Raw genomic sequence first — 13,071 nt, 5'->3', positions numbered from 1 at the left:
AGGACTCCAGTTAGTTCTTTGATTAAGAATAGCAGCTTGAAAGCTATCTCCTTGGAAATTTATCTCATTTTGGCACTAACATCACCCACTGCCTCAAATAAAATGTTGATATTCAAGGCCTTTCCAGATTCCCTCTACTTGCAATAGAAACTTAGACTAAAGTCAGCTGTACTTAATGCAATCCTGTTTAGGCATGCTAGAAGATTTCTGAAATGGTTAGCAGCTGGTATTTAACAATGGGGGATAGCCAGTAATTTCTGGCTTGATTTTTAAATGTTACTCATTATTTTGGACATTGGTATTGCGAAGCAACTTACATGCATTGTAAAATCTCCTGATCTTTCATGAAGGAACAAGTACAAAAGCAACCAAAATGAAGATCCTTCTAATCACAAATTCTCAAAAGAAGGGGTGCACTTTTATAACTAGGATACTTGAACAAAACAGAAACAGAAGGAAACTAAAAATTACAAAGCCCAAGGCTCTGTGGAGGTTTCCTATTTTTCAGTGAAGGGCTTACAAAGTCCGCATTAGAAACAATGACACAGTGGCTTAATTTCCACAACTTCTCACATTTTTTCATGTTCCCTGAACTTGAAAGGTACACAAAACATTTAAAATAATCAGCAAACTTTGAGAACAAAGAACTCTGTGTCAAAAGATATTCCTTTAATCCATATTTAATGTAATTATGACTATCATTACATTTAGAATTCAATTGAATTGTTGTGTGCTGGAGCTTAAAGACTGAAAAGCAGACAAACACTTTGCATCTTTTGCAACTGCTGCATAAAACAAAAAAAATGTTCAAATAATTTCTGGCAGCAGCATTTGGAATATGAATAGAAATACTCTTCTGTCACAGAAAAAAAAAAAATAAGGGACCACTCCTGCAATAAATACTTTGCATGGGCTCAGGATTTTTACTGCAGGATTCCATTGCTGGGTTATGACATTAGACAGTTTTATTAAGTTACTTTTGAGATATTTGAAAATACTTGGCAGGTAAATAATTCAAAATGATCGGATAAAATTCAGTTTCTAAGCTAACTATCATGGGAATCCAGTGATAATGATGTTTGACTCTGTATCTCAGTCTAATAATTTCTTTTGAGTGTTTTATTTGCTAATATTCATATATGTTTAACTAATAACTTGATAGCTAAAATCACTTGTGTTCTTGTGTGCCAAGAATGATGTGTATCTTCACAGTGCCCTAGATTTCAGAAATTATATCTGCATTCAGTAATCCAGCTTCATATTTCTTTTCCTTTTTTTTTTTGATAATAAGGATAAATATGCAAATTTTGCTGTTACTTTACAATTGCCTTATGCTTTGATGATGCATGAATGTGTAGTACCCTTGTACCTTATGACCTGATTGAAGATGATTGATAAGCAGCAGAGGTGCTTAGCTGTAAAATATCTTTCTTTTAGCCCATGCCTCTTTAAGGTGGCTCTTTGCTTCTAGTTACGTGATAAGTTAATCAACATTTGTCTCCTTTCTAAGATATGTTCTTGCCATTTTCTTCTTCTTGAAATGACTCTGAGTAACTGATTCTGCTTTCAGAAACAGTTTCCTATTTGGTTAGAAACAGCAAGAAACAGAACTAAAGCCTTCTGGACTTAGCAGCTGCTGATGTTCAGGGGACCCAGGGAGCTGTTCTTACCTGGCCCTTTGCTCAGCCCCCCACTGCATCCCTGCAAGAACTGCTCGGGGGCAAAGCTTGCACTGCTCTACTCTTACGTTTTCTGCCTTCTCTTTTAATGCTTTGCATCTGTCTCCCTGGAGAAGGAACTATTTTCAGTTTCTTCCTGCCCTGAAAACTTTCATTTTAAACAACTTTATTTCAACTGTGTTTTCAAAGTCTGTGAAGTACTTGCTAAAGGGATAGGTGCTAAGATCACTTCTCTGCACAAAAGAGACCCAGCTCTTAAGGTGCCCAGCTCCTACTACTATCCCCTCTTCACTGAGAAAGTGAGCACAGCCTGTAGAAATACCTGGAAATTAAGGTCTTTCTGAAAAAAATACTTTTGATATCTAAGCCACTCCTGCTGCCTCTGAGAGGAAACCTTTACATCTGTGAAGAATGGAAATGAGGCAAGCCTGAAGGAGTGTAAATCCATGAGGAATGTCAGTAGGAGAAAGTTCAATCCATGCCCAATGGAAACTAATTAAGGAGCAAAGGGAAGGAGGGCCTGGCTAAAAGAGGAGCAGAAACAAAACCCTAGGTGTTGGAAGGCACTGAAGGCAAGGAGGCTTAAAGGGGAGTGGGTGAAGAGGGGCTTGGTCACTGTGAAATGCAAAGGGGGAAGGTGACAGATGGTAGATAAATAGGAGAAAGTAACGTCAGAGGAATAAAAATTGTGTAAAAATGCAACTAAATGAATGCAGTTACACGGCCTAATTTAGTTTTGTAGCTGAAGATGTGCATTTTTGTAACATCAGTTTTCTGTGGTGAGCAATCCCTTTTTTGCCATGGTAACCTTGTGAGCTTGCCTAAGGCAGGACAAACAATTCCTCCATCACTTCTACTTCCAAAACAATTGGATATGCCAAAACATTAATATTAAAATTTTGTGTCATTGCAAAAAGCTTATTTTATGGCTTTCTGAGATATGCAGTATATTATTAAACCCTGGATATGCACTTGGGGCATTAAGGTGTCAACAGTCAGCCCACAGGTGGGACTCAACAGTACCTGCAACTGGGACCGTGCTTCTCTGACCTTACCTAAGCTTTCTGTGCTTGCTTGACACCCGGGGAAAACTCTGCAAGTCTCTTTTGGCTCTTTCCCAGAAGAATTAGCTTATAAGAATGTACTTAGTAAGTCTTTAATTTCTTTTGTTTATATAGGACCTAGAAAAGAATTTTCCCCCCACTCTGAAAAATCAAGGCATTCATGGCCTGAATTCTATTTGTAAAACTAAGCATACAGGGGTGGATGTCAGATCAATCTGAACAGAACCTGATGCTGGTTATCTTTTTTCCAAGCAGATATCCAAGCCACCTAAACCAATTTTAATGCCTTTCCACCTATTCCTACATCCCATTATGTGAAAATATCATTCCCATCTTTGGGAAATAGTCTTTTAGCTGAAACTGGGGAAGGTGTTACTATTTCAAATAGCAACAGAGGAGCTCTAGGTGTGGTGTGTTTGGTTGCTGTGGCCACTGTTGAAAGCAGATGTGGTTCCTGTCCTTTCCTGTCTGCTGCTTCTGCATTGCAGGGGTGGGAGGGAGCACCCAAGTGAGACAAGGTTTGCTTTTTCTGGACAAGAGCTGCTTTTTCTCAGTAGCAATGCTGACAGAAATGATGTCAAAGGACAGGCTTGGTGAGTTGAACCTGACAAGCTCTGGCAGTGTTTTGCACTGGCAGGGAGTCAGGAATCTCCCACAGGAAGACACCAGTTCAATTTTTAAAATATTATTCAAAAATCCCCAGTAGAGTATTTGTGAATAACATGGCTCTGGTTTTCTCCAGGGCATTCCTATTCCAGCCATGCAATTCAAAACACATTTTGAAAGAGCAAGAAAGAGGAGAAATACATGAAAGTGGTTTAGAATCAATGCCTGACCATTTTTGCTGTGTTTAGATTTCTTTTCGTAAATTTCTATATACAAATATAATAAAAATGTCTCCTATTTTCAGTTCTGAAGTTTAAGTAAAACTTCACTGTTTTTATATCTTTTTTTCAATCTGTCACTGAGAATTCAAAACAGAATTAAAAAAAAAAAACATCAAACAAACAACTTACACTTAGAGGGAACTGAAAAGCCAGGAGCACAGTGTAGCAAGTTCAGACATTAAAAAGCAAGAGAATATAATATGCTCTATGCAATGCAGCTGTGGCTTAATGCTGATTTGCACATTAGGACTAGATTAGCATCACTCAGATGTGACCTGCATATTGAGTAACTATCACAAGTATGGTACTATTGATGAAAAATGAAACTGCACGGTACACTTCAGATGTAATATACTAACCTTTTGTGTTTTTAGATTCTACAGAAGTGTAAAAGAAGAGCTATTACTTCTAAATTTTTATGAAATGCATGTAATTTAGTTTCCTATAAAAGTTCAGTTGTATGCTCAGTATGTTTATGAAACAGAATATGATATTACCATAAAAATGATTGTTTTTTAGCCACTCAAAGGCAAGAAATATTCAAAGAAATGACCATATAAATGTTGATCATTTCTATTCTGAAGGCAGTAAAATTGATTTAAGGTGTTGTGGCCAACTTATTACAGATTTTGTGGCCATAATGCCTGCATGACTCTGAATACTTTAAACTTCAAAAAGACCTTACTATTGATAAATGTTTGATTCACTTTCAAATAAAATGCAGTTTGCATTTGACATTAAGGATTTTGTGCAGGATGGCTCCCTAAGTAGTTTTGTGTTAGTTCAGTGGCATGCTTTAGGATAAATACCTTCTGCAGCATTTTCCCATTTGACAACATTCCTCTTTGGAAAATTTTAAAAGATGAATATCCTCACTGGAAAACCAGGAAATACAGGCACACCTCTGGTGGGTTGGTGTTTGTATATTTGATAAAAGTGCAGTGTGCTGGCTGCAAATCTTTCTTTCCAGAAGAGCTTCCCACCAGTGCTGCCTAGAAGCGGGCTGGCACTACCTCTGGATTTTGGCGTATCTCAGCGGCACAAAACACCTGTACTGCATGTGCTTAAGGGTCAGTGCCATAGCAGGGGTTTGGGGCAGGCTGCAGGAGTCACACTGTGAGAAGAAGGGCTTGTTTGGGAATTATGAAGGCTGGGAAGGGTAGGTGTTGGGGTGCCTCCCCTTGGGGTGCCCTCCCTGCCTTCACAGGCACTCGGATGTGACTTCTGCAGCTGGGATGGAAGACAATTTTTCAGCTGATGCAGAGGTAAAACAGTAACTTGGGCCTCTCTGAATGTGCAGTGGGGGAAGCTCACTGTGTTCTCATGTCAGATACCACAGTGTTGCTTTCTTTATCTGCCAGGCTAGAAGGAATTTTCACTTTTCCAACGATTCCTAACAGATCTCATGGTAAAACCAGATCTATATCTAAATATTCATGTAACTTTTGCTAGACACACAGAAACACTGCACATGTACCATGAGATCTACATGTGTGCATCTACAGGGTCTCTATGCACGCAGCAGCAAACTTGTGTTTGCTTTTTGAAAATTATTATACAAAGGTAAACCTGTCACTTCTGTTTAGTAGGTGTCATCAGGCTTGTTCAAGTGTTTTAAGTGTTTTGGGCTTAGTTTTTTTTGGTTCATTGCTGTGTAGTGATAGATGGCTAGCTTTTATCTAGTGATTCTAAGCTCAATGTCTAAAAGTGATATTGAGCTTCTGTTTAGACTTTGCAGACAGGAGTAGAAGGAAATAATATTCATCTTATAACTGAAGCATAAACTGAAGTGCAAACCCTCAAGTTCTTGCAAAAGACAGTTAATAGGCACATAACAGCTTCAGGATTTTTGGGATTTTTGAATTCTGAACATCTCTACACACAACAGTAGATGCAGTTATGGAATCATGCTAATTGTCACATAGAAGGAAACTCAGATTTTCTGAGTGGAAGTGTCCAACATATGGTTACTCCACTGCATACTGCTAAGGTAGCTCTACTAAGGCTGTGCTTTCTAAAGCACACCTTGTAGCAGTTAAGGAACATTTAATTTCTGGCACAGTACAGATTTCTCATATACTGGGCTAGGAGCTTGGAATAAAAAACTTGGCTGTTGGTTTAATTACTTTTAAGTTGACATATGTGTTAGCTTGTACACAGGAGAACAGCATCTTACAATTACTCAAATAAAGCTATTAATGATAGCAAAATATAGGTATTTGAATTTTTTTTTAGTATTGTCATAATTAATTCTTTTTCAAGCATGCAGATTTATCATGTTGACAAGGCTACTGAACAATTCAATTAATATATAAAATTTGTAGGAAAGTTTCTACCAGTGTGTGAGACCTGTCTCAATTTTTCTATAATGACATAAAAATATGTATGTTGCTTATTGTGTCACGTGTATAATGTATAATGCCTTGTTTTCTGCAGTGCAAAATAATCTTTAAAGGTGTTTTGAAGATACTACATAGTTTGGAGAACATACTAGCAAATGCTTTTGGTTTTAATCATACTGTTTTTCTATTGTAGACTGTCACCAAAGGCCATCCATTGTTCTCCTTGCTTTTTTCACTTGTGTTTTGAATAGGTTACCACTAACCTCTGAAGTTACTTCTCAGTCCATTGCTGCTCTACAGCTTTATTTGCAGAGCCACAGGAAGCTACCACATCCACCTTTAGCTTCACTGCCTCTCATCCAGTGATGGAGACTGCAGCACCTTTAGTGATCCAGTTTGTAATGGATGAATGGGACAGGAGTCAGTGTGTACTTGACAGCTTTGTTAGCCCTACTACATTGGTGTGAACTGTTGGTAAAACCCAGTTTGACTCTGTGGCCATGGTGCACCTGCAGTCTCATGAATCATGTTGGCAGCACTGAAGCTCTTGTTAGCATAAACAGCAGGCATAACTCCTGATGCACCCAGGAAACAATTCTGTTGAGCAATGAATTGCCAAGCAAACATATTATCTCTGCAGTGCATAAAAGTACCATAACAATAATTTTACCTTTAAAATAGATTTTAAGGAACTTTTACTTCAGTAGCTACACAAACGGTATTATTGGTAGAGGAATTCCTGCAGTTCAAGGAGTTACTTAAGTCTTCTCTCCTAATTAGTTGCAATCAATTAGACACGCTCATACAAAAAATTCTACAGAGGTCAGGAAAGGACATTATCAGATTTTTCAGGCATTGTTTCTCTAAACTTTTACTATAAAATTTATGTACAATTCTGTGCTGGGAAATGTTCTTAATCATGCAAATGTTATGAAAAAAACTTTTACATAAATTATGGGTTTAAAATTATCTATAATGTTAAAAAACCCCACAACCTCCTCATATTTAATGAGCTGTCCCCTGCCACACCTGTGTGCTGATGGCTGATTATATCTGCCCTTTCTCTGGAGCTGGGAAGGCTGGCTGGGATTTCTTTTGTGTAGGGGGATTCCTGGAGTCAGTTGGAAACCAACCCACTAAAATGCAAAATCAAAGCAATTGATGAAGTGTGCATAAAGAAGGAAATATTTCACGTTATTTCCTGGCACTGTAAGGAGTACAATCCTCAAGCTGAAATACACCTGAGTGGGAGCTCTTATGGAATATTTGCTTACCAATAAATGAGATCCATTCATGCACAGTTTTTCTACAACCACAGCAGATTCGGGCATTCCAAACTGAGGTGAGAAAAATTACAAGATTATTACAATAGTGTGGAACTTGACATTTGTAAACAAACTAATTAATGTTTCCATGCTCAAATACTCAGGGTTGTGGAAATTGTTGTACTACTTGACAAGGATAATTAGAAAAAGAATATTGAGTAACTGTAATACTTAGGCAGTGACTTTCACATAAGAGATAAGACACAGTATTTCCTCTTAGGAAGAAAGATTACAGGGGATAAAGGCTGATGAAATTGTGAATGGAGTAGACAAGAAGAAACTTTGAAGCAGCAAATGTCATCTAAGTGGAACAAGGAGCCCAACAGAAATACTGTGGATTGCTGTGGGATAAGAAGCCAGAATTAGAAAGAGGTTAAAAGGTAACCTGAGGCAAAAGTTCAACAGTAGCCATGTCATCATCCCACATGGCTGTTTACCAACCTCTATTTGCTCTGCTTGACTTCAGCACCAGATATTTGGGCTGTGTCTTGCACTTAACCATGATGATGGGCATTGCTGGAAAGAATTCAGGTTCAGAAACAGGATTTTTTTCCTGTAACTTGGTTGTGGTAATCGTGTTTTTTAACAAAGTTGATGTTGACTATCCATATACCCATTTTATGTATATATTGTGGCATCAACATGAGTATACCTCTTCTAGAAAACCCAGCCTCAGTCACAGAACATGGAAGCTGATATTACTTTCCTGAAGGTCAATGTATTGTTTTCTGTTCAGTGCTTGCTGCTTGTTGATCTTGTGTACCTGTCCTGCACAGTACTCAAAATCTTCTCTGAACCCTGAAAAAATCTGAATGATTTTTTCAAAATCTGAACTATTCTATAGCACTCTGTATTGTCCAAGTGCTTCAAAATCGCTAATTGTTTTTTCTGAGACCACTCTCTGACATGAAAACTTCATTTGTAAGGGGAGTTGAGGTGCATGAGAAATAAAACTCACACAGTATCCAGTGGGTACTACAAGTGTTTAGATTTAAGAGATATAAACGTATATCTGCACAGTAAATATTTTGCCATTTTGACCTTCTGAGCAGAGCTGCCACTGTGGTTGTAGTTCTTGCCTCCCACTGCTGCAAGTCAAACACTTGGGAAATGAAATGTTTTTCTGGGTGACTTGCATATCTTCAGGTAAAAGTGTTGTGCTGGGGCAGTAACAGGATCTGATATTTCAAGGCAGAATTAAATCAACAGTACTGTGTATTTGCTCTCTGGTTTTCAGCCAGCCCTGGCCTTGTGCACCTTACAACTTCTGTAGTGGTGTAGGATAATGCAGAAACCTGCTGGTTTCTCTGCATTGGCAGGTTTTGTGAACAGAAAAGGTAGCATATGAAGAAGCAGTTACAGGCTATCATAATGTATATGTAAATATGAGAAATTCAGGCTACGGAGGCAATCCTAGTTCTAGCACATTTTGGTACTTATGTTGCCTTAAAAGCTTTTTTTAGGGTTCATGCACATGTATGGCCAGTGTTAGGGTGGGGAGATCCAGCACAGCCCCCAGCATGTAGTCTTACTATGGAAATGATGGCGTAGCTGTGCTGAGGCTCTCTGCAGTGCTGGCAGTGGAGCTGACAGCTCTGTCCACAATGGCCACAGGCAAATGGCTGGGCCAGTCTTTGATACACAGAATGGCCCAGCACTTAATGTGGATATATTGTAGTAACTGGTTTATTTAGCTGCTTTAATCAGTGTTGTGAGTGTAAGCATAGGCATTAAGAGATTTTTATAAAGTTGGAAGACTCAGTGTTAACAAGTATGGAGCCAGTCGTTATGGTGTGCCTGAAATTTCCCTCAAAGCCTCTGAGTTGTTGAACAACTGTTATTAATTTTCTGTCTTGTATTCTGCATAGAATTGCAGGGTACTTAAAAACCATTCTAACTTCTATAAATTAGCCTGTTTTTCTTTAAGCTGAAAGGCTTTGAGCTAATGAATCCTCTGAGTAGCTGCTCACAGTACTGAGTTCACAGCTTAGCTGATCTGTTACCTTTATGGCATGAATTAATTCCATGGAAGAGGTTTGCTTTCTCAGTGTGGGAACAGGGGTCCACCTTTGCTTCATCTCCACTGTGAACCTATTTGTAGTTTTGTTGTAGTTTTATTTATTTTGAATGAATTGTACAAATGAGCATGCACATTTTATTGTACATGAATAAGCATATGTATTTATGTGCAGGCAAAATGAAGAAAAATAATACAAAATGACCATTTTAAACTGTGGTCTAATTTTTAAGTGGCTACAAACAGGAACTCCTGTGGGAAGACTTTATAGCATTATTATTTGTCTTGAAAAAATTGTATGCTCCTTTAGCTGAAAACAATGAGAAACCTTAATGACCATGAATTCTCACTGTTGGTGTAAAGAAGGTACTGGAAAAGATTGGTGCTCTTACAGTTAGAATTAGAATAAACACAAGAAAAAAAAATCCTATATACAAAATTACATAGAGTAACTTGAATAAAAGCAAACAAAAGAGATAAAAAATGAGATTTTATATCCAATTGCAGGAATGGACTTTAGAAGTTACAGGTAGAACTCTAAAACCCGAGTCATAGTATTCAGTAAGTTAAAAGGAAAAATGTGATTAAAAAAGGCTGTATCATGGAAGATATATTTTATATATCTGAGATTAGTAAGATAGTGAAAGATGTCTTAAAATGAGCTTGGAATATTTTGTGCAATTCAGGTTATTTTAGATATACTAGAAAGGACCTTGTAGAACAAATACATATACAAGCCAACAAAGGAATGACTCAACCCCCCCCCTCCCAAAAAAGTTCAAGTACATTAAACTTAAACAACATTCAGCAACTACTGTGTGTGTATATGCATTGAGAAGAAAACATGAACAGTAGATTCTTATTGACATGCTGTAAATTTTAAAGCTATATTCAAATATAAAACTAGACATACTTTCTCTGAAGTTATTATTTTTTTCCCAGCAGGAAATAAATTTGGGCATGAAATACCTTTTATCTTATAAGCAATATTCCTGTGAGGAAACATTTTTTGAATGGTTTGTAATGTTGGAAATCTTAGCTTCTACCATGAATTAGATTTCTATAGGAAACAGGAGAGTACAAAAAAACTCATGTTATAAGTGCTGACTAAACTATTTTTAGCACTTTTAAATATTTGTGCTAGATGTGGGATAAGATACCTGGTTTTCAAGGATAAATCCAGTAAGTGTTTCTGCTAGCTGAATTTAGACTGAACTCTCTAAAGCCTTACATACAGATTCAGTACCTGTCTTAAGAGATCTGCAACTTGAAAAGCTGTCCACTTCTCAAACTCCTCTTGAGATGGTAGTTTTGTGGTCATGCTTCTATCCAGGGAGAAAGACTTGATCTGCATGAGTAATACTGAACTCTTGCTTTACTGGTTTTTACTGATGTAGAAATCTGAGGAGGAAGTAGTTTTTGCAACTTTTTTCCTGTTTGGTCACTTAAAGTGAACGCCTGTAAAGGGTGATTTAGGAAGTACCAATATTCTTGTGTGAGTGACTCCAGTATATGGAAACTGGTTGTTATATCAACATATGCACATACCTGTCATTACTGAAAAAGCTGAAGTGTCTCATCTGCTATCCTCAAAATTTTCCTGCATGTATTTTTACTGTTAGAGTGACTGACAGGTCACTTGTTGCCAGTGAATGCCTTTTTGCTATTTTCTGACTTGGCAGAACGCTGAGTCTATCAAAACTCCACTCCCAGAGTTTCAGAAATAAGATTGAAGGTCTTGCTTCTTAAATTTGGCTGGCTCAGAAAAACCTTAGAGGTGCTTGGCTGGCATATTATGATAAAATGATGTTGAATTTCTTAGTGCTTCGTGTTGTTCAGTGTTTCAATGAATGTTGGCTGTGAGTTTTTCCAAGGGGGGCACCATCTTCCTGGATGACAGGAGGGAGCAATACTCCTTCCATTGTGTACAGAACCAGAAGAGAGAGGTGAATGTATTCCTTGCAAGAAATTTTGCTTGTCTAGTTTGAGTGCAGGGGGTGATTTTGTCTGTTGTAGAGTCGTCATGAATTGTGAAGGTGGGAAGCAGCTGGGTGGGAGATGTGTGAGTTACAGGTTTAATGGCTGCTTACAGGAATCTACCAAATAACAGATGGCATCAGGTGTGGAACATGAATAATGTGAAGTGCAGATATTTATGTGGTACAGGCTGTTTGCTTACCGAGTAGGTGTTAGCAGTCTTAGTTCAGAACATCTCGAAGGCAAATTAAAAATAGTGCATTAAGAATTTTGCAGTTCAGTGCGTTCTGCCAGCCATACCTGCTCCTCCTCCTCCTCCTCCTCCCCATCAGGCCGGGAGCATTTTTGGAAGTACTGAGGTGTGAGAACTGTTCCTGGCTGCCAGCTGCTGTCACCTTCCTGCACTGCCTGCTGGGCTGCAGGATGAGCTGCAGCTCTGCCCTGCCAGCTGCCCCACCTTGCTGTGCCCAGGCGTCCTCCTTCTGCTACCTGCTTTCTCTCTGCTCTCCCTCAACACTAGATTGTGGCTAGTTCTTCTGTGTTGACATTGCCTTAATTTGTGTTCTAGGCTCTTAGGACAGTCTCTTAAAAGGTCAGTGTTTATGCAGTCTGCCTCTGTCCACTGAATGAGGCAGATCTGTTTGGGAAGGTCATGCTCAGTTTTGTGCTCCCAAAGGGGCTGTAGCATAGGTGGTTCAACCCTAGAGACTTGTAAGACTTGCATGAAATTTTCTTCCATTAGTGTTTTAGTCAGATTAAACATAATGACAAGTGGAGGAAAAAAGACCAGGAACTTGGGGAGGCTCATCTGGGATCCTGCATCTCCTCTCTTAGTGCTGATGTTGCCTTTGGCTTGATCAATGTTGTAGTTTTCTGTTGTTAAGTGTGTGTGACAGAAATGGAGAATATTGTCATGCTCTTTCACTTGCTTTCCATTACCCTCAAGGGGATTATTTCAAGAATTGTTGGTTGGGGAACCCCAAATTTATTTACTGATTCCACTTAGTACCCTCATACTTCTAGTTCCTCTGTCTAATGTATCACCTCCCACAGTGTGATAAACCCAAATAAATATGTGCACTTGGACACATGTTGGCTGTGAGGGCTGTAGTGGGAGGAGTTCTTGAGCAGAATACTGAGGCTTCCAAAGTTCCCCAGATAAAGACAGGCCACAGAAATGGTTTCTTTCCAAACTTTCAGGTGCTTACATAAAATTTTGAAGCAGAATTTAGATACTTGAATGTGAAACAGCACTAGCCTAGGGCAAATCAGGCTCACTTGCTTCTTGAAAATTCCCTGGAGCCTCCTGATCTGCTGTGAACTCTGGCGGGCTTAAAAATGTATTTGGTATGTGTGCAGATAGTAATCTGCTATTTTAAAAATGTGTGTCTTACTGGAGACATTAACAATTTTATTCTGCACTGTTTTACAATTTCACTCCTCCAAAAAAAAAGGTAGAAATCTGATTCTGTATATTAAGAAATTTCATTTTTGAGCCCTAATGAAAAAGGATATCTAGTACTTGAGAACTACCAAATTTCAGAGAAATCTAAATATGTGCATTTTATACACCAGGTATTTTGTCCTCTAAAGAGAAATTCATTCCCGTACAGAACCTGTATGTCAAGCAGTTAACACATCTTTACACTATATATTGGCTAAAGTTCATTTCCTAGAGTCTGAAATGTGCAAGCAACATAAAGAACAAGTTTTTGCAGGCTACTGTTCCTTGGCTTTTTGTAAATTAAGTTCTCAATTTGTGATTTCATAGTTAAAAAGC

At 38.3% G+C, this 13,071-nt stretch overlaps 1 protein-coding gene across 1 annotated transcript in view; it reads right to left on the bottom strand.

The window, feature by feature from the left end:
* BLNK (B cell linker) overlaps positions 1 to 10,624 on the bottom strand; it is an 85,946-nt gene extending 75,322 nt beyond the window's left edge. The window contains exons 1-2 of the mRNA XM_053949621.1: positions 10,561 to 10,624; positions 7,247 to 7,309 (exon numbers count right to left, since the gene is read on the bottom strand). Of these exons, the coding sequence (XP_053805596.1) occupies positions 7,247 to 7,303 (57 nt within the window). The 5' untranslated portion in view covers positions 7,304 to 7,309; positions 10,561 to 10,624. The remainder of the gene's footprint in view (positions 1 to 7,246; positions 7,310 to 10,560) is intronic.
* Between the last annotated feature and the right edge of the window lie 2,447 nt (positions 10,625 to 13,071).

The sequence above is a fragment of the Vidua chalybeata genome, chromosome 8 (genome assembly GCF_026979565.1).
Source record: "Vidua chalybeata isolate OUT-0048 chromosome 8, bVidCha1 merged haplotype, whole genome shotgun sequence".
Lineage (NCBI taxonomy): Eukaryota > Metazoa > Chordata > Aves > Passeriformes > Viduidae > Vidua > Vidua chalybeata.
The sequence above is the reverse complement of the archived record's forward strand: the minus strand, read 5'-3'. Positions and strand labels throughout refer to the sequence as shown.